General features: G+C 40.2%; 2 protein-coding genes across 2 annotated transcripts in view; both read left to right on the top strand.

Moving 5' to 3' along the window:
* Window positions 1–21,484, top strand: part of LOC146495880 (uncharacterized) — a 188,366-nt gene that overhangs the window by 33,029 nt on the left and 133,853 nt on the right. The gene's annotated exons all lie outside the window — the stretch shown is intronic.
* Window positions 115–20,530, top strand: nol10 (nucleolar protein 10). The gene is made up of 21 exons (XM_085143227.1): window positions 115–293; window positions 1,395–1,440; window positions 1,537–1,635; window positions 2,767–2,844; window positions 2,929–2,966; window positions 3,080–3,216; window positions 3,705–3,770; window positions 3,889–3,949; window positions 4,445–4,530; window positions 4,737–4,815; window positions 5,239–5,388; window positions 5,493–5,559; window positions 6,848–6,900; window positions 11,268–11,394; window positions 12,714–12,793; window positions 12,902–13,000; window positions 13,618–13,710; window positions 13,849–14,025; window positions 15,628–15,932; window positions 16,143–16,245; window positions 17,464–20,530. Exons 1-21 carry the CDS (start codon window positions 228–230, stop codon window positions 17,602–17,604), a joined length of 2,151 nt encoding a protein of 716 aa, XP_084999353.1. The 5' UTR covers window positions 115–227; the 3' UTR covers window positions 17,605–20,530.

Raw genomic sequence — 21,484 nt, 5'->3', positions numbered from 1 at the left:
CATACAAAAAAAAAAACTATATATGTGTATTAAATAGCGAAAAACAACGTAGCTAACTGGTCGTCTTTGAACCTCTCGGAACTTTGTGTAGTCTGTGCAGTTTCTACTCGGACCCGTTTCTCTAAACTCACGACCACTTCCTGTTTTTGCTCCTAGAGTAGCAACGTGGGTTCAGCACAGCTCGCCGGTGTGTAGCAGCAGCATCAGTGTTATGCTCTAGTTCTACAATGCAGGTTTCCAGCGTGAATGATGTCAAAATTTACAATTTAAGCTACGGGAAGTCTCTTCCAGAGGTAAGAAGCACACTTCCTGCTCCTGATATCCTTCATGTCATACCTGAGAAGTTACTGCTTACCTTCACCTTAGCCGGCTAACCAAGCTAGCCGTAAGATGAGTGTTCTTAACACTGTATTAATGAAATGTTATAGCTGAATTCATACTTATTAACACCGCCATTTAATGAAATTATTCATATAAATAAATGGAAAAAAATCTGCCGCTGCTTATAAGAGATTCACTGACGTAGATGAGGTCATACTCAGAAAATTTAATCAAAGGTTATCTGTATTTACAGCAGCGATAGTTGTTATAATTTGGGTATTATCACGGATCAAAGGTCTAACATTTCAGATACTACATGAGAATTGGGTAAAACTTTAAAATGTCTATTTAGCAGTTACAAACTTTATTTATAGGCATCTTTCAGGCAGGTTAGTGCAGGTCAATGTGCTCCACAGACACAGTAAAATGTGGTAAAACTGAGCAAATGATAAATTAAAAAGACAAAAGATCATAATATAAAATATAATGCTCATTAATTAAGGGAGCCTGTTGAAACGGTTAATGTATCTGATTAGGATGCTTTCTGGATACAATTAATAAAGTCCACCTTTAGTCTTCTTTTAAGTTTTCTTCGACATGTTGAGAACAAAATACAGCCGGACCACCTCAACCAGGAATCAGTAAGAGACAAGGAATACAACTGATATGTTGGTGTTGTCTAAGTGGTGATGTCAAGCTCATTCTGAGAAAAACGGAATTTTGAGATAATCACCTTAAAAAAAAAAGAGCAGTTAGTTAAATCCATACATATGCTTCTTTCCATATTTAAAACAGCCGCATCCTTGTGTCCTTGTCTGTTTTCAATTTCTGACAGTCTGCTGGCTGAGGCAGATTCTCTATTGATGGGTTACCATTGATATCACCTGACAGTTGCGGCTCCATTTGAGATCTTTCTTACTGTTGACCCTGTTAACTATTTAGGTTACCCTTTTTACCTTCTATGTAGCTTTGTTTTTGTGACCTGCCATCAAACTAAGAGAAGAGGAAGCAGCTGTGTTGTTGAATGTTATTCTTTATGCTAAATCCTGATCACCTTTGTGTTGTTAACACAGTGGCTGTCAGACAGGAAGAAGAGACAGTTGCAAAAGAAAGATGTCGGTGAGTTGACAGCTATAATTACAGTTTCCCACACGTATTGATTTCCTTCTAAATGTTTGTCTTTACTCACACGCTTCTGTTCTTTGCATTACTCAGAAATTCAGCGCAGGATTGAACTCATCCAGGACTTTGAGATGCCCACAGTGTGCACCTCCATCAAAGTGTCCCGGGATGGTCAGTTCATCCTGGCAGCAGGTAAAAGATATATAAAGCTATATTTCCACCTAAAAGTCTTTTATTCTCAAAACTCTGGAATAACTCTAGAAGTCAATGAATTTATCAGAGTCAATCAAAATCAGAATACTTAATTAATCCCTGAGGAAAGTATGTAGTTAAAAGCTTCCTTCAGACCGTTGTTAGTCTGCAGTTCTTAAACAATTCTTAGGCAAATTAATTGGCTTCATATAGAAAAATAAAACAAAAACAAAAGCTCTTCACTAGTCATCCTTGTCTAAAGCTGTGTCTTGATTTCAGAGCTGTCAGAGCAGAGAGCATTAATTTCACATTCTGAAAAAGCTCAGCTGAGCTAGCGCACTGTCGGTAGCAGATTTCCCTGATATTGCAATAAACGTGACAGTGCTCTGCTCAAGTTGCAGTGCCATAATAGTAACGAGCAGTTTCTGCATCACACTGAAATCCCTGAATAAAGCATTTTTTGTTGCTAACTGACAGACATGCTCCTGTAGCAGAGGCACACATCCTGCAGAAACTGTGCAAGGAGCCTAAACCACTTGCACAAATAAGGAAAAGAGTGGCCAAAGTGATGGCTGCGGTAAAAGGGCAAGGTTGGCAAACAGCACTCGATGACAAAGCTGATGTCAAATTGACATCACACCTGCCATTTCTGCATGTTGTGCACCTCTCGATTTCATAACCTGGTGTGTTGTGACATTGCTGCAAAAGCTGGCAGCGTCATGAGTGTACGATTGTGTCAGTTTTTACTACCATTTTAATAATACATCAGTACAGATGGTCAGAGATTCATAAGTTATGCGGGGGAGATGTTGCAATTGTTAGAAAACATGGGACTTTGTGGAAACTGTATGCATGAGTCTTAATTTGAAATTTAGGAATGTGAAATTTAAAAAAAAGCCTTTTTACCATGAGGCTAAAACAAAGCTGAAAGGCAGGTTGAAAGTTAAAAAGTTAAAGTGATCATCTTGTCTTTTTAGTATCCTTATAACTATTGTCACAGCCAAAGGTGTCAGAGGATCATTACATCTCCCAAGTTCACGCAGCAGAACCATCACTTAGTGTCATCTTAAAGTAATACTGCCCGAGTCCAGGGATGCCTACAGGGTCAAATCTTTTTTTTTTTTGTTCTAGGCACTTACAAACCAAGGATTCGCTGCTATGACACCTACCAGCTGTCCCTGAAGTTTGAGCGCTGTCTAGATTCAGATGGTAAGTTTTTAGACTCCGGCTTTGCTCAGCTCCGATTACTGGACAGTGACTAAATTTCATTATTGTCTTTTCTTCCTCTGAAAGTCGTGGCCTTTGACATCCTGTCTGACGACTACTCCAAGGTGCGGGCGGCCCTTTTATTTTGAAATGTTGAGTTTTTTCAGCATTTTTAAATTCTGATAGTTCAAAACTCACTCTGCTTTTTTGTTTGTTTTTGTCATTCTTCTCTGTGCAGTTGGTGTTTCTGCACTGTGACCGCCATGTAGAATTTCACTCTCAACATGGACACTACTACAAGACTCGTATTCCCAAGTTTGGTCGGGACTTTTCCTACCACTATCCCTCCTGTGATCTCTACTTTGTGGGGGCGAGGTGAGAATACAGTCGGATTAAGAGTCCTCGGGTGCATGATTTAGCAGTCAGCTAGCAAAGTTAAAGCATTAATAGGGTTCAGCATTTGCAAAAATCCACTACTTTGTCTGTAAAAGAGCAATTTAACATATAATAGAAGGCAGGAAGTCCTCAGACATGCCAAGAATCCCCGAGTTAGTTTGTGCAGGAAAGTAGAGCGGACAAAAGCACCTAGAAGGGGGTGAAGGTACGCATGTTACTTGCGAGTTTAAAGTGCCGAGTGCAATGTTTGAACACAAGGTTCATTTTACTCAGTTCACTTTTATTTCTAAAGCATCAGCTCACAATAAGTCATCTGAAGATACATTTATATTGTAAAGTAAAAACTGGACCGTGAGGAGCAGCAGGGGGAAAGAGACCTATGACAGAGCGAGGCAAATTAGTCAAGCAAGCATTAATATTTTAAAGAGTAGTATGCAATTAATTAGTGTGGTTGTTTTCACTTTCAGTTCAGAGGTTTTCAGACTGAACTTGGAGCAGGGACGTTTCCTTAACTCTCTTCAGACTGATGCTGTGTAAGTGTTTTCTGCTTCAGTGAAAAGGTTTTATGTGCGTCGGTACTAATCCGGTGTGATCCGATATTAACTCCTCAGCCAATCTTTTTTTTTTTTTTTCCCTGGACTTCTCAAACAGGGAGAACAATGTGTGTGATATCAACCCCATCCACCATTTGTTTGCCACAGGATCCTCTGAGGTAAGTGTGAAACGGTGACTGTGTCTCCTTTTAATGCTTATATAAGGTTATTATTTAGTTGTTATACAATTTATATTGTTTTTGCACTTTACATAATCTGTTCTCATTGTGCCACCAGTGCTTGGGCTTACTTACATTATGTGTTTCTCTTTTCAAGAGGTCACTAGCTACAGTAGAAAAATTAGCTCCATACTGAATAATGCATTTATTTTTTCCCTTTTGAATTTCTCAGCGGTAGATCTTTCTCTTCTCGCCTCTGCTCGGTATTGTTTGTTAAAAAGAATCACACACCAGCTGGGCTGACAAAAATAAGTGTTTCACATGATTTCTGGGTGTTAAAGTTCAAATCATTGCCTCTCACATAAACTTTAGAGCTGCCCACGGAAGAACTTGCTTATTATAGCTTTTCAATAGTTTTAAAGTTGTTTAGTTAATTAGAAAAGCTCAAATTTTCACTTGTGCGACTCTCTGACTTTTCTTCTGCCGACTCACCAGGGACGGGTCGAGTGCTGGGACCCCAGAGTCCGTAACCGTGTGGGCAAGCTGGACTGCGCCCTGAGTAGCCTCGCCGAAGGAACAGAGTAAGGAGCAAACTGTCACGCTCAGAAAGCTGATCTCAGCCTGACGACGCATATGCAGCCACATGGCACTTTTCACCACAGCCTGCATGAAAAACAAGCTGCAAGCTATGTGTCATTATGGCATAAAACACAAATATCCAGCTTCTTATCCTGTTTCTGTGTGTTTTACCCCATCTTTAAATGGTATTCTCTGGAACTGTCGACAGAGTTCAAGCTCTGCCGTCCATCAGTGCGCTGAAGTTTAACAGCTCCCTCACCATGGCGGTCGGCACCACCACTGGTCAGGTGAGCCTAAACCTTCATGTTACCTGAAGGCTTCTTTTTCTTTATCTATGTTATTGCTAATCTCAAAACAGCATTTTGACATTATCTGTTGAACAGCAGTCAAAAAACACCTTACAGTTCTGTGGCTGCATTCTTCTCTGCTTCTTCTGTGTTTGTTTGTTGTTATGAGCTGTCAGCTCCTCACAGGCTGCGCAGTTACTGTGACTAATCAGCTCACAATTAGGTGGCTGATGTCATGCAGTTTGCTAACAAGTTAACGCAAGTTCAGTTTTCAGTAAAAGGTCAAGGGATGAGCTTTTGGTTAATCGTGTAGATGCTTTCTCATGCCTTTAATTGCACTTCTCTTTGTTTTGGTTTTTACATTTGGCAGACAGCTTCATCCAGGATTCTGACAGCTCTCTTTACCTTTCTGATCTCTTGCAGGTGCTGCTGTATGACCTGCGCTCCAGTCAGCCGCTTCTAGTCAAAGATCACCTATACAATCTGCCAATCAACTCCCTCAACTTCCACAATCAGCTGGACTTGGTTGTGTCTTCTGACTCCAAGATCATAAAAATCTGGAACAAAGATACTGTAAGTAACAGCCATCAGTTACAGATCATTGTGCTTTCACTATGTGGATCACAAGAAACTCATGCTCACTCTCATTTTTCATCCATCGTATATCTTTTCCACAGGGAAAGTTGTTCTCCTCCATACAGCCTCAGACCAACATCAACGGTGTTTGCGTCTACCCAAATTCAGGTGAGAATTAAGTTGTGGAAGCTGGAAAGAAAGTTTGAGGAGAGCAGCCGCAGAACATCAAGAATGCATCTGCTTGACCTCTAAATGAACCAACACTGCAGATGTAGCACTGCAGAAATATTCAATAGGATGTTTCCCACATAGTTAGAGTCTAACTGTGGCTGCAGCTGTGAGCTGTGGAGGGTGGTCAATGTCAGTTCAGTTCAGGGTGCTTTATTAAGCTTCAGGATTTCCAATTAAGCAAGAAGGATGCGATTATTTTAATATTTAATTTGATATAATGATTAATTATATGCGTGTGCTGCTTTCATATAGCAGTGTACTTGCTGTCCTCCGTGTCTCCATTTCTGTTCCCTCTTTGATCTCTTAAAGTTTTTTTCTGGTTTGATCAAGCATTCGGCATCTGAAAAAAATTACTTTTATCATTATCCACTTGCATGACCTGTTGATTTTTTAACTAGCAGCTGTATACAGATCAACCTCATTGCCCCAGCTATATTTACTTTAATTTGAAGTTATCCTCCCTAACTCCACTCCTTGCATTCTTAATATTACAATATCAGATAACTGCACATAAATATGCAGCAGTGATACGTTCTTGAACTCCTGATCGATTGTTATCGGGGGTCGGGTTTAAGATGCTGTGCTTTTCATTAAATTAATACAAAAGTAGAAAATTCACAGGTGGTGGTGGGTGGGTGGCTGCTGTGTTGGGCCCCCACTTAAGCGTTGGCTGTCTTTTAATATGCCTGCAGGTATATTAAAATACAGCCAAAGCTTAAACCCATCTAGAAACCCACTGAAGCAAAAACATTGTGGAAACTCTGCAGTGTGTTGAAGCGCAACCAGCAGCTTTTATGCATGACTAAATAGGCCTGTGAATGAAACAGTAATGATTCCTGTAAGTTAAGCTGGTATTTAAAACGAGAGTTTTTTGTGCAGCTCCACCTCTGGATGGCGGCATCTTATTGTAGAGCTCCCACACTTTTACTGTGTGACAGGCAGTGTGTACAAGGGGAATAAAACCTCCGATTTTTCTATAACTTATAGTGATGTTCTCTAAAGCTGTTAAAAAGCAGCACCAGCTTCTTGAGTTTCTTCTGTTTTTGTTCATTTTGGCTGCCTGAATGTTTTTTTAACTCTTCATTATTAGAGCAGAAATGGGTTTTGCCATTATGATATGAAAATCCAGATCCCAGACAGTCTTTCTGAAAGTGCTGAAGGAACTTGACCTATAAATTACTAGATGAGGTTTTAACTGTTCCTCTGCTCTCTGGTTCATGAACAGGTATGCTCTTCACTGCCAATGAAGATCCCAAGATGAACACATTCTACATCCCAGTGAGTACAGAGACATTTATATTCTCATACACCAGTCACATTTATATTTACAGTACACCAAAGAATGATTCATGTTGCAGCTTTTCACACAGCTTTGCAATGCAAGGTCACCTTTAGGAGCTGGCCAAAGAGTGCGCACGTGCCATTTGTTTTCTGTCACCGAGCGAGTCATTGTCAAACCTGTGGGGCGGGGATGAACTGCAGGTGTGACACACAATGATGTGAAAAATAAGAAGAAGCAAACACGAGTTTGTTGATGGTGTTTTTGCTGGTTTATAAAAATCCTGATGTGAGGCCTGTTAACTTTTTCCCAGCTTCAATAGTGAAGCATGCCTGAAAAAAGCATGGGATCAGACTTCTCACGAGGCCCCTGCTTAATGAGTAATTGTTCCTATCAACAGTCTGGGACTGATATGATCTTACCTCATGTGATATTGTCAGTGCATGCACGCGCATCTGTGCATGCGTGTGTGTGCATATGTGTGTACAGTCAACTAGGGTTTGCTTTGTGTAAATGGGTTCTTTCCAGCCCTGATTTTCATGCATGTGGTAAACTTTGGTCCTTTTGTCCTATGAGAAAAGGTGACTCTGTCATTGTTTGAACATACAAGCTGAAAACCTTACCTGATTTAAAATTATCTGAACTCCCATTCAGTATCATCTTCTAAGGCATCTCCTGACATTTTCCAGGACAGCTGCTGTTTTTAGACAGCACCACGGAAGTTTTGACCTCTTATGCTGGGCGCTCGGTGATTTCACCACAAATCCCAAACTTGGGCAGAGAGCAAAGATCAATGTTGGTTTCAAAATGGCCCAAAGTTCATATCAAATATCATCCCTGGTAATGAGAGCTAGCTCTCTAGTCAAGGAAGCGTCTTTCTACTGCAACTCAGCAGTAAAAAGAGAGCACTCATTGGAAGCGATCAGTTTGTTTTGTTTTTTTGCCCACACCAACACAATCTTTGCTCACCACCTAACAATTTTGCCCCCTCAATATCATGATCCGCCTCATGGAAGTCAACAGAGGAGATATAATGTGTACATAAATGCAGACATGCGAGAGGCTACTTGTGATCACACCTGTCAGCTGCTCAGGCCAAGGAAGTGATGCTGAAATCACTTGATTTCTTAAAGAGGTGGTATTGCAGAAAAGTTGGACCTGTAGCTGATTTGGAAGAAAATCTTAAAGTAGACTAAAACATATTTGAAAAAGATCGTATTCCATGTGATTTTTGGTGTTGACATGTTTATGAAAAAGCAGATCTGAGTCACAGATTGGCCAAAAAAATGAATTTAGGATACTGCCTGCAGCGTCAATCAGATCATTTCATGTTGACAGAAACTGTTACAACCTAAAACTGTATTACAATTTAAATGTTAGCAAAAGAACTGATGTGCAACATGTGCATCATGTCCTGATAATAAAATAAATGTATCTACCCACCATGGATGCACAGTAGCTTCAGAATTTAGGATTTTTGAAGGGCACACAAAGAAATATTTGAAGGTTTCAGTGTTTCGTCTCTCAGTTAGTTAAGACAAGAATTATCAGATAAATAAAAATGTTACAAGTGGTAGTAAAAGTGGTAATAAGTTATATTTGCTACCCTGTCTGGATAAGTGATCTGAAACAAATGGTTGTTTTCTTTAAAAGCTCATTTCATCACTTTTCCTATTTCCCAGGATTTAACAGTAGAATGATGTTGGTGTGACTTCAGGGCATTTTCAACCAAACTGACATTTTCTGAACCAAAAAGGGTTCTCGTCTCCACATGTGACCCCTGATGATCTCTGTTAGCTTTGTTAGCTCAGGAGTGATGTGACTAAACAATGACAGGGACACTGGACTTTGACCTCAGTGGTGTGATATCATCGGACTTCGAATCAGTTACTTCTTACTCAGCATTTCGATCAGCGTTCTCCAGTCGAAATATTTGAACTTTGAGAACTCGGTCACTACAAAGTGAAGAAGACGAGCCTTCAGTTTATTGAAGCACGTCATGATATAAACAGATGACTGAGTTTGAAATGTACAGAAAATTAAAGTAAGCATTTGGTATGATCATCCTTGTAATTCTACACAGCCTGCACACTCAGCTTTCTTGAGTTCTTTCTTGTAAATTCTTTAAGTAGTTTTCAGGAGGAGTTCTCCAGACTTCTTGAAGGATATTCAAAGCTCTTCTTTGGATGTTGGCCGTCTTTTGTTCTGCTCTCTGTCAAGATGATCTCACACTACTTTAATAATTTCGAGTTCTGGGCTCTGCGGTGAACAATCTGATAGCTTTCCCTTGTGTATTTTCCTATCCTGGTGTTGTTTTACTGCACTGGCAGTGTGTTTGGGATAGTTGTCATGATGAAGATTGAAGCTGTTGCCAATCAGACACTTCTCAGATTGTTGCATGGTGGATTACAATCTGATGGAACTTTATTGTGTTCATAATTCCTTAAATTTTTATCAGATTTCTAACACCGCTGGCTGATAAAAAGCCCCAAACCACAATCACCAAAGACAATCACGGTTGCAACTCCCACCTAACCGCCTCCATAAATATTGTCAACTTTCTGTCTTTCTTTCCTTTTTTTTTTCTTTTAGATTTGTTACTTGTTTTGTCCTCAACTTGTCTGGTTTCATCATTCCTTTTAAGAAAATTACAAAAACGGTTATCTTTTTACATTTTTTGTCGATTCTACTAAAGACATGGAAACAAACAATGTGTTTTTACAACAGGCTGCTAAAAACCAAAGTACACAAAGATAGAGTTTACTTTGGTTCTTTTCTAAGTTGTCTGTTATGTGTAGACACACCACTGAATCATCATTTGAGTTACATGCCTTTTTTATGCTTGAATGAGTCATAGGTCAGTGTTAAGTAGCTTATAAATCAACAAAACACTCCTCTGAATATGATAAGTCACAAGGACTGCACTGAAAATCGGTGAAAAAAAAAAAAGTCTGGCTCCCTGGAAGCAAAATGTAAAGAAATGAAGTGTGGCTCATTTTTTTGCACAGTAGTGAATGTCAGAGTCTGACAGATTTAAGTGTCTGCATTAGATGGTGAGCGTGGGGCTCTGGGCAGATACGTGCGCCTGCAAATATTCTTTTGTGATGTGTGGATTTTTCCTCAAAAGTGCTACAATACAGTGCATCACTATGCGTGTACCCTTTAGGCAAACTTTAAGCAGATCACAAAAAAAGCAGGACTGTGCATCTGCGGTATCTGCAGCTGTCCCTGCTGTATACTTTAAAAGCTGGTTCCTGGTTTCTGTTGGGTGTTTTGCATGTTTGCCTAAAAATAACTGCAAGGAATGATCGGGTCTTATTTGTAACTCCTGCTGACCTGAAGCTCTTTAGGTTGTTCGTAATGTTAGTTGTCTACATTTGAGAAAAGTACAGAATAATGCCCAGTGAATTTTCGAGTGGTCACATGTGTTTGCTGGTCACCATCATGCTGTCCTGGCTGGAAGCAAATTTAACCTTAAGTTATATAATATCTTCAAGAAAACCTCGGTTTTCTCAACTCTGGTGTCACACTTTTTATTTTATGTTATGGCTTATGAGCTGGTTTATGGTAAAAGAGTTCTGCAAGTTAGTGACAGTACTGCCAATTTCCACTTTTTGGATACCAGGAAGTTTTAACTAACAGGGGGCAGCCTGATATTTGGACCCTGAGATTACAACCAACATATATGCTTTAACTAACATCAGCTTTAACTGATTCTCTTCGAGATCAATGTTTATGAAAACTTTACAGAGAAAGGCTTGGAACAGAGGTTCTGTGGTGGAGACACATAAATCCATCTTCATCGGAGTCACAAGCTAGTCTACTTCTACTGCTGGTCCCAAACTCAAATAATTGACAAAGCTGTCTCCGTAAGGGCATCCAATGTAAAATTGGTGCCAAATCAATGTGCGTGTCCACACGCTGTGGCAACCCCTCGGGGTAAGAAGGAAGCAGCTGGTTCTTAGTGCTTTTCTATTCTAGTGGTGCACCGATTCATACACTTTTTTTCCTATACCCAAGTCCTTTCTGTCTAACATTTAAATAAGTTCATATTCTGATGACCAATTTGGGTTTCTTGGGTGATTTTTTTCTTCTTCTTCTTCTTCTTCTTCTTCTTTTTTACTTTGTGAACACACTACACACTCAAAAAGCGATTTCTCGACCTTTTGCTACTCTGATTTTCCTGTATCACCAGTGTTGCATTACAAGTCGTTACAGTTCCCTGAAAACCCTTAAGGACATTTATTTCCTGCTGTAATGGAAACATGACCTGACTGAGTTGGGCTATTTTTTTCTAACAACAAACAGTACTCAACAGTCTAAATCTGAACCAAGCGGGTGGATGTGTTTTTGTGTGTGTGTTTAGGCTCTGGGCCCAGCACCTCGATGGTGCTCCTTCCTAGACAACCTAACAGAGGAGCTGGAGGAGAGCCCAGAGAGCACGGTGTATGATGACTACAAGTTTGTCACCCGGAAGGACCTGGAAAATCTGGGTGAGACCTCATTACCTTAATTGTACCTCATGAAACTGCAGAGCACTTGGAGTAAATCAGCCCAAATTTGAGCACTTTTAAAGCAAAAAAAACCCCCTCAATCTAAGTGTGCAATTTTTGCTTTGGCTCTTTTGGTTAGAAAGCAAAGAGAGCTCAAGAGATCTTTACACAAAGAGTGACTTTAATACCAGCCCTGATAGTTATATCCAAAACTATGAATCAGTGTGAGCCACTTCGCCGCCTAGGGGGGTTAGTTTGAGTGGCTAGACTGTCTAAGTAGAGGCCACGGGAATGATTGAAATGCTTTAGGTAAGAGAAGTAGGGTGTAGGGGTAAGAGAGGGGGAGCACGAAGGGTCAAAGGAGTGGATATTGGATGGGTTGAATGAACACTGGAATGCAGGCTCAGCAGGAAAGAGATCAAATGACAAGAAGTAGAAAGATGATTGGCTGATGTGTGATAAAAGAAGAGGAGGGAGTAGGCAGGGGAACAGCACTGTTGGTATACAGGAGCCATGTAATGCGGCCCTGTTATGTAACACGTCCATATTGAGTACAGGACACTTGTGAAAGTTTCTGAGAAGAGGAAGTTCCTCATCATTCAGCATGTAAGAGCGTGTCCTTGTCTACGCACGCTATCACACACATCCTGTGATGTATGGGAGTATTTGTGCAACTTTTAAGGTCAAGTCAGGCGTGGAAAGAAGATTAGTATTGACTATTTCCATATTCAAGTGTCATTTACTCACACGTTCACTGGGGTCTGAAAAATTTATTGAGAAGTCTTGAAATGTGACAAAACCAAAGTTTTTAGATATATAATTTTATGAAGTAAAAAGATGTTAATGTTTAAAAAAGGACTAAAATGCAGATCTGTTGTAATCGTAATACGATTGGTAGGTCACAAAGATTTTTGCAGTTCATTCTGAAGGGAAGATGAACGTGTGAAATTCGATCCAGTACCTGAGACATTTCACTGATCCACAAACAGTCGCCTCTCGTTAGGAGAACGAGAAAGCACGAAAGCCCTCATCTTACTACATTTAGAGCCAGTCAGTGAACGTGTATTTACTGAAAGATTTCATACTAAACCACAAAGTTTCTCCTCTTGATGGTGACACAGGAAGTCAGTCAGTGACACACGTCATTAGAATTCATTCTCTGGTTACTGTCAATGTCTCAGTCGCATTATGTGGCAATCAGTATATGGAATATCGGTAGTCATATTTTTTAGCGTTACACTTAGTAGATGTAAAACTACAGCAGATTGTATTTGCAAAATATGTGTGTGTTTATTTTATTTTTTTTATTTCATGGCCAGGTTTGACTCACCTGATTGGATCATCCCTCCTGAGAGCTTACATGCATGGTTTCTTCATGGACATAAGACTTTATCATAAGGTCTCATCCTTTTTGTGTACATCTCAGACTTTTGTCTTGTTCAATTCAAACTGATCCTAACGTGACACACTAAACCTAAACTGCAAATGTTTATTTGCTTGGCCGTAGGTTAAAAGTATGGTCAATCCTTTTGCGTACGAGGAATATCGCAAGGATAAGATTCGCCAGAAGATCGAGGAGGCCCGAACACAGAGAGTTCAGGTTAAGGTGAGAGTTTAGTTTTTCTGCTAGTTGCTATGGAAATGTCAGGTCTCATTTTACTGGCGTTTTCATGTTCAGTACTGAAACATCATAGTTAGAAGATAAATCAACAATCAGCATTTGCTGTCTAAGAAACGGCTATAGCCTCTGAATTTCATTATGGTTGAGCAAACATTCAGATTTAAGTCCTTTTAGTCCATATTTGACTGGTTTGGTGCAACAGCTGTAGCAGAATAAACATAATTCATCTGCTTCTTACAATGTCAGCGTGTGACTCCTGTGACAGTCTGTTTATCTTTTCCCTCCATGCCCTCATACAACACTTTTCTGTGTAGTATTTATTATGATCAATCTGTTTTTGAAAATATGACCTGAATAAATAAGATTCAGAGCTAAAAATCCCAATAACCTGTTGCATCAGCTACATAAACAGAATTCCACAGAGTTAAAACCCATTAAACTGATTGTACTGGATTGAAGTTCAAACCTTTACTCACATCCTGTCACACTAAGTGCAAAAGCTAATAAATGGTATGGAATGTGTGATTCACTCTTCAAACTGATTGGATCATTTTCTCTCCGTTCTCGTGTGTGCTAAGTACAATTTGTTCTCTCTGAAACAGAAACTGCCGAAGGTGAACAAGGAGTTAGCTCTTAAACTGATGGAGGAGGGTGACGACGAAGCAGAGGTGGTTTCCAGGAAAAAAAAGGGCAAGGTAGAAAAACAAGATTGCAACATTAATGTTTTTGATTTATTGTTAATGTACACATTCAGAGATCATAATGTTCTGCCAGGCAGCTTCGTAGAATTCAGAACGTAATGTTCCTCTTTGTTGACTTTTTCCAAACCGCAGGCTCTCCCCAGCATCTTGGGAGACGACCGTTTCAAGGTGATGTTCGAAAACTCAGACTACCAGGTGGATGAGCAGAGCGAGGAGTTCCGCCTGCTCAACCCCATCGTCTCCAAAGTCGGCCAGAAAAGGAAGAAGAAGCTGCGGCTGCTAGCTCAGCAGGCTGCTGTTTCCGAGCAGGTAAAATGGTTTCCAAGCAGGTAAACGAGACGGTGTTTTACTGCACGAGCAGGTAACACTGCATCGTTTTACTGAGATGGCCTCTTGTGTGTGGAGGCCACGGAATTAAAATTTTTTTGACCAGTTCTTATTTTAGTTTTTACCCCTCAGCCATAAAAGGCTGGCAATAGCCCATCAGTCAGGTGGGTGTGCAACATTGACACCCAAATTTGTGGATGCGATAACTTGAGAATGAAGCAACCTAGGAGTTTCAAGCACCACAGGTGCATCTACTAAAAATTGAAACGAGTCTGAGTCTCGGTGACCTTGACCTTAAGGTTAGCGGGCAGGTTTTTTGCAAATTTTGTGAAAATGATGACTCGAGAACAAGGTGATGAAGGATTTTAAAATTCATAATTTAGGTACATTTACTAGGAGGCTGAGGGTACCACTTCTAACTCTGACTTACCAATTATTTATGTTCACAATAAAAGTTTAACTATTTAACAACATTATTTCTAAAATAGGTTAAAGGGCTTTTTTGCACAGTTACCAAGTATTGATCTATAACTGTGTTAAATATATTCCTCACTTTAAGGATGTCAGCATTTGGCTCAACTTAAAAAACAGTGTCCTAATTTGTTAAAATAAAATATATGAAAAGGCCCTTTTATTTATGATCAACTGGTTTCTCCCTGCCCTGCTCTCAGTCTCATTATGATTTCATCTTAGTACTCATGGAGAGAAATAAGACAAAAACAGCTAAAGTGTTCATTGATTGGAGGATAACACATATACACACATATGTAACAGAAAACACAAAAGTGAGGGAGAGTTGGTCCACAGGGAAAGCTTTGCCTTTCAGCTGTGTCAGTTAGTTTGACCACCGATTGCAGTTACATTTAAACCCCCCAAGCATCCAAAGAAGAACAATTGTTTGTTGTAGATGTAAAATACCTGAAAAGCCCTGCACCTTTACTGTTAGCTTCCTCAATGTCATGTTGGCTCTCTTACTGATGACATGAGGCAATGTAAAGACACAACATAGACCTGCATGCATAATTAGAGCTTTTAGAGCAGCAATGGGACTGATATCAATTAACTACTCACTGGTCATATGCCATGTTTACACAGGTTTAGATGGTTGTCATGTCTCGTTTGTTTCAATCTGCACCACAGAAATGTGGTTCAAACTCTTACAGAAGTGCTTGAGAGCCGAAAGGATGGGCTAATCAGATGGGCACAAAATCAGATACAGCTATGGCTAATTTGGTGTGCAATAATGGACGATCAGCTGAAAAACCAGCTGATCCCAGTCACCAGCAGACTGGTGTATGTGCAGTGTTCAGGCCTTTTAGAAAGCAAGAATGTGCTGAAACTTTTGCACAAAAGAAAAGCGGGGGGGGGGGGGGGGTGTAACTAAATTTATTTATTTCCATTATTGGAATCAGCGCATTATTAATCCCTCTGGACATGATCACATGTTTTTCTGTTGTTTACAAGCCTCACTGAGCCAGCTGTGTATACACGTTCTGTGTTTTCTTGATATATTGGAAGATTAGGGCCCAGGAAGCAGATCACATCAGTGATTTATTCTTTTTGCTCATTTTCATCTCCCTGCAGGTGCCTGAAGATAACGATGAGGAGCCAGAGGGGCGAGCCAGCTCCGAGGAGGAGAGCTCTGACGATGACAAAAGCTGGGTGGAGGAGGTGAGGGAGCAGCGGAGGTTGCTTCGGCAGGAGGACAGAGACCGCCGGCGGCAAGAGAGGAAGGACGCAGACCGCAACACTGTCCTTGTGGAGAGGGAGCAGAACGGAGGAGATGTGGCTGAGAGCAAGAAGACGAGTCAGCCGCAGTTTTATCAGATCAAAGCTGGCGAGGAGTTCAGAAGTTTTAATGACATGGCCCGCAAGCAGAAACTACAGAAGTATGTCTTTGGAAATGTACTCTGTGCTAGATGAGTTATTGTTTGAGACACTCTTTGAAACCCAAATTGCTTCAGGGTTTGCAGCTGTTAAAGGCAGAGAATCACCCCACCTGTAAAGTATTAATAGTCTGTGTCCTAACGCTTTATGACAACGCTCTGTCTGTACTGTTTTGTATATTCTGCCTGACGATCATGCGTCCCCCCTTCTAGGACTTCTCTGGAGGAGCGGCTAAAGTTAGAGGAGCACTCCGAAACCAGTGGCATGGCTGACACCGCAGTGGGCAGCAAACAGCTGACCTTCACTCTCAAAAAGGTACACTGCTTACTTGATGCTTTGCCTCTAGTCTCTTTAAATCATCACAATCACTCACAAAGCAGCAAATAATGGAGACACTTATGATGTCTCCAGGATCCAGAACTTAAATCTGGAAAATGTTCATAAGATGAAGGTTTTTTTAAAAAAAAGAGATTTAACCACTGACTCTATACATTTATCTCCCAGTGAGATAAATGTATAAATGTAAGGTTACTTTGGCTACGTTCACACTGCAGGCGAAAGCGCATCAAATCCAATTTTTTTGACCCTATGCGACCCATATCCAATCATGGTATGACAGTGTGAACAACACAAATCCGATCTGGGTCACTTTTGTATGTGGTACTGAATCCGATACATATCCGATCTTTTAGAAAGTGACTGCTGTTTGAATGGTCATGTCGCATTAAATTCGTCTTTTACGTCACCGACACAAGACAGACGCCAATTATCAGCGCCGGAGAAGACATCGCAAACGCTTCCTGGCCATCCAGTGTAGATGTCAGTGAAACTGTTGGGAAGACAGCGTTGGAGAAACGTGAACATTTTTATTTGTACTGTATAATCTGCAGATTCTGACAGAAATCTGCAACTATCCTTTGAAGCTCCTCTCTAAAACAGCAATAAGGATCATTATTAGGTTATTTACATTATTATGTAAATAACAAAATAACTTAAAGCAAAAATTGGGAAACATAAAGTCCGAGGTCTTTATATTAACGGCCATCTGTCAAACAATACTGTTTGCTCTGGGTCTAAACAGAGCGCGTTGTGTGTGAGGTCTTCTTTTGCGCATGCGGGCTGCTTTTAGCGTTCACACTAGAGCGCGTTTGCTGTTGCATTTTATTTGTAGTGTGAATACGCAGACAAAAAAATCGGATTTGATCAAAAAATCGGAATTGAGAATTAAGACCTGCAGTGTGAACGTAGCCTTGGATAATCCTTAAGAATAACTGCATCACTTTGCATCTTTACATAAACAATCCCTCTCCTCAATTGAGAATTACTTGATGTCTGGATGACATTTCGCTGGTCTAAAGTCATCTCACTGTCAGACAAAGCAAGCTAAAGCGCTTTTAGAGAAAATGCAGAGGGGTTTGTTGGTATATGATTGGTTCTTCACCTTAAACAAGTCAGTAAATACATCATCAATCTGCAGGTAGAATCGCAGCACTTGCATTTGTTTAACATCCGTCCTCCTGTCCTCCTCTGCAGTCGGAGCAGCAGAAGAAGCAGCAGCAAGCGGAGCGGGAGCACCACGAGGAGAGGAAGAAGCTGAGGCGCTCCGCAGGACACTTGAGCAGCAGCAGGGGCCGCGGGAGAGGCTGGGGCGGCAGAGGACGAGGTCGCCATTGACTGACGCCTAACTGGCAGAAACCTTGCCCTGAAGTCAGAGTTGAATAGTTTGTTCCATTAACTCAGCTCTGGCAGTCGTCTTCAAGAGTAGAAGTATTGTACTGACTTTAAGCTTTTAATCAGTGGTGGGAAGGCTGGAGACGTGCTGCAGAGACTGGTACTGCTGCACAGACGAGCCCGTCCCTCTCCTGGGTGGTCTGGGTCATGTGTTTATCTGCTCTCTGCTAATTCAGAGCATATTAAAAAAAAGAGAGATTACCCATGTCGCTGTCTGTATGAATATAATGCCAGGCCATTATCCATAAGTACCCTGACTGCATATATTTTAGCAGGAGGGCCCAGGAGAAATTAAACACAGAGAGCTGAGAGGACTTGGCATGTAGCTGCTTTCTGTGGCGTCTAGTTTCTTAAAGTGGCTCCGTGGTGGAGCCTGTTTCAGCTAAAGAAGAATGGAATGTGTGGAATGAAAATGTAATTGTTTTTTTATTAATGCAGAAACATTGTTAAGCCAACATTGAATTAGAAACATTTGTACTATATTATATTATATTTGGTACATTTGCCTGTCTCCATTGTTTTTACTGTTGAAAATCAAAATATAAAATAATCTGCCAGAATATTGGAGCCTCCCTCCTTTGCAGCAGATCACTCCCTACTTGTGTGAGAGAAGAGGAGAACGAATGAATGAGGAGACCTTCTTCCCCTTCCCCAAATACAACTGCAGTTCTTGGAAACTGGAGGCCTTCCCATCATCCTTCCCATCCCCCAACCTGCTGATGGTGTGAACCCCCTCTGTTCCAGCAGTGGCTCTTTTCAAATGTGAAAGGGGGAAGTTTTCTGCACTCGGCGTGGTAACCCCAACCATTTGATGTTACCACGCCTCTGCACCACAATCCATCAGGTTTGTGACAGCGTGGAGAGTATCTCATGCAGGAGAAATCCATTTCAGACACATACTTCATCCTGAAAAGTTGCTGCAGAAGCCTCATAATCTGTACTCTGTATAGAAGAATAGTTTAAAATGTAAGTGAGAAAAAATACACCTAAACATTTAATACTGTATTTACATGATTAAACATAACATGGGGATTTTATTATTAAACAACCTAAGTTAAGTTAAATAACCTGAGTTATCTCAGTCCTTTATTTATCCAGGTAAAAAAATCTCATTGAGATTAAAAATCTCATTTCCAAGAGAGACCTGGCATCATGGCAACAAAAGTCAAAATACAAATGCCACATAAGTATATAACATTTAAAACAAAAACATTATTATGTACAAATGTGAAAAATATAAAATAACAGATCAAATTAAGTGTGACTTAAAGAACAATAACACTGAGTAAGAGTTATTTTCTTGTTCCTTTAAGATGGACTTAAACTCCCTCAAGGTAACCAATTCTGATCGTTTCAGTTCCTTCTGCAGATTATTCCAGGAAGCAGGGGCAGCGTATTTCAAAGCCTTTTTCCCAGATTCTGTTCTGATTTTTGGACAATCAATTGTATGATATTGTGAGGACGACGGCTGTATTGGTTGTGGTTTTTACACATATAAACACATAAATAAGATGGAACCAGCCCAAGGAGAGATTTATAGATAAAGATCAACCAATGGGAGAATCTTCGAATATGCAAAGATGGACATTTAGCAGCAGCATACAAAGAGCAATGATGTACACGATTTCTGTAACCAGTAATAAAACGTACAGCACAATGGTACACAGTATCCAACCTCTTTAGGTACGGGCAGATGCATTCATTAAAAGCAGGTGACCATAATCTAATAAAGGTAAAAACGTTGCATGAATCAAATGTTTTCTTACTTGGAGGGAGAAACAGGATTGATTTCTAAAAACACAACTGCACAAAGTGCAGTTTTTAAATGAAGTTTTCATTTTCTAAGGGAAACAAAAACCATCCAAACCTACCTGGCCCTGTGTGAAAAAAGTAACTGTCCTCTAAACCTAATAACTGGTTGTTTCACCGTTGGCAGCAAGAACTGCAATCAAGCGTTTGCGATAAACTGGTACGGAGTCTTTCACATGGCTGTGGAGGAGTTTTGGCTCACTGTTGCATGACCTTAAACATCCTCTTTAAGGTCAAACCAAAGCACCTCAATCACTGCTCCTGCATAACTCAAGTGCACTTGAACTTTAGGGTACGAGTTCTCAGGGATCATCAAGATGTTTTTGGCAAATATGACAGAAACTTTTGTGGTCAGCAGTGATTTTCTCCTTGGAACTTTCCCATGGGTGCCATTTTCGACCAGTCTCTCTTTTCTTGTTGAGTCGTGAACACTGACCTTAACTGAAGCATGTGAGGCTTGCCATGCTTTAGATGTTGGTCTGGGTTCTTTTGTGACCTCCTGAATGAATCATCATTGTGGTCTTTGAGTGATTTCGGTTGGACGGCCACCCCTGGAAAGGTCCACCAAGCTTGAAAGTTTTCTCCATTTGTGGATCATGGTTCTCACTGTCATTCACTTGAGTCGCAAAACCGTAGAAATGTCTTGGAAACCCTTTTCAGATCTTTTTTTGTGATTTAACAAGGCGGAGCCTTTACTTTTTCACACAAGGCCAGGTAGGTTTGGATAGCAGTTTCCCCTTAATAAATAAAATCATTATATTCACGAATGATATTTGTCTAATATTAAAATTTGTTTAGGTATGACAAATATAAAAGAAATTAGAAATAAGGAAGATGATAAATACTTTTTCACAGCACTGTAGGCATGGACGTTGGGTCTCTAGTTGTCTACCACTAAGGTAGTGGTACAGGATGGGGTGTATGTGAATCAGGCTTGTTTAGAATCTGGGTCAACATCCAGCAATTTGATTCACTGACTCTGAGCTTTTTATGAGCAGTTTTTTTGCTGCAGACAGAAGCCCTGGTGAAGGAGGTTGAAACTCAATAAACGACACATTTTTGGTTTATTTTTTAAATTTTTTTTTACTGTTAAGTCAAACTATATATGAATTGTTAATATGTCCAGAGGTGTTTTAATGCCTTAGTATGGAGATGATTTTCTTTTCTCTACACATATGACAAATTATATCAGTGCTTTCACATCTACCTCCCACCCATACCTCCCCAAGATATCAAATTATGATTTTAATCTTAAGTTTTCCCTTTACTCGAAATGAGGACGCGCTCCTTTAATCCTCTCAATTTGTAAATAGATCTAGGTGTAATATACTTTTAAAACTTTTCCAGGGTGAACGGGAAGCTTTAGGCTTGTGTAAGTGTGCAATAAAGGCTTGGTGACGAGACCCCTTTGTTTGGGGACACTGCTAACGTTTCTGGTTGAACAAATAAACATTTTTTTTAAATGTCATCTGGTGTAGTACCAGCCAGATTGGCCTCCTTTTTGTTCACAATGCTTTGGCTTCACCATGACTACTGGCAATTAGGCCACAAGAACTGGGTCAGCCAGTGCCAGCAGAGAGAAAAAAGAACCTGAATGTAAGATGAAACATCATGCAGGTCATCATGAGGTGTGAATTGAATTTTGGGTTATGGAAGGTATTTTTACATCTGCTAGAAAAGTTATGTGTGTGGTTAATGTTTTTTTGTTTCGCTGTATAGAAGATATAGAAAATATCATAAACTAATCTGGGGACTTTATGCATGCTGGACTTAAAAGCCTCAGACTTCTCTGGTTTTTCTATGTAATGATCAATGAAAATCTCAGATTGGTTGTAGAATAGTGGCCCCTTGTTTGTTTCAGATTTAATTTTACGTTTTACATTTCTGATAAATATTTGTGCATCCAGTGGTTAAGGACAGCAATGGAAAGGTACTAATGAGTGAAGAGAGTGTTGAGAAGACAGAAGGAGTTCATGAAGAAAATAAGAAAGGAGGGTGGATCAGGATTACTAAA

The sequence above is a fragment of the Neolamprologus multifasciatus genome, chromosome 19 (genome assembly GCF_963576455.1).
Source record: "Neolamprologus multifasciatus chromosome 19, fNeoMul1.2, whole genome shotgun sequence".
Lineage (NCBI taxonomy): Eukaryota > Metazoa > Chordata > Actinopteri > Cichliformes > Cichlidae > Neolamprologus > Neolamprologus multifasciatus.
Note: the sequence above shows the minus strand (reverse complement) of the source record. Positions and strands in the feature narration are given on the sequence as shown.

Bases quoted from the DNA above. Each gene is read 5' to 3' on its own strand.
- nol10 (XM_085143227.1), top strand. From the start codon at position 228: ATGCAGGTTTCCAGCGTGAATGATGTCAAAATTTACAATTTAAGCTAC. The intron at 1,636-2,766 runs GTAAAAGATATA...TTTTTGTTCTAG, and splicing joins TCAGTTCATCCTGGCAGCAG to GCACTTACAAACCAAGGATT. The intron at 4,531-4,736 runs GTAAGGAGCAAA...AACTGTCGACAG, and splicing joins AGCCTCGCCGAAGGAACAGA to AGTTCAAGCTCTGCCGTCCA.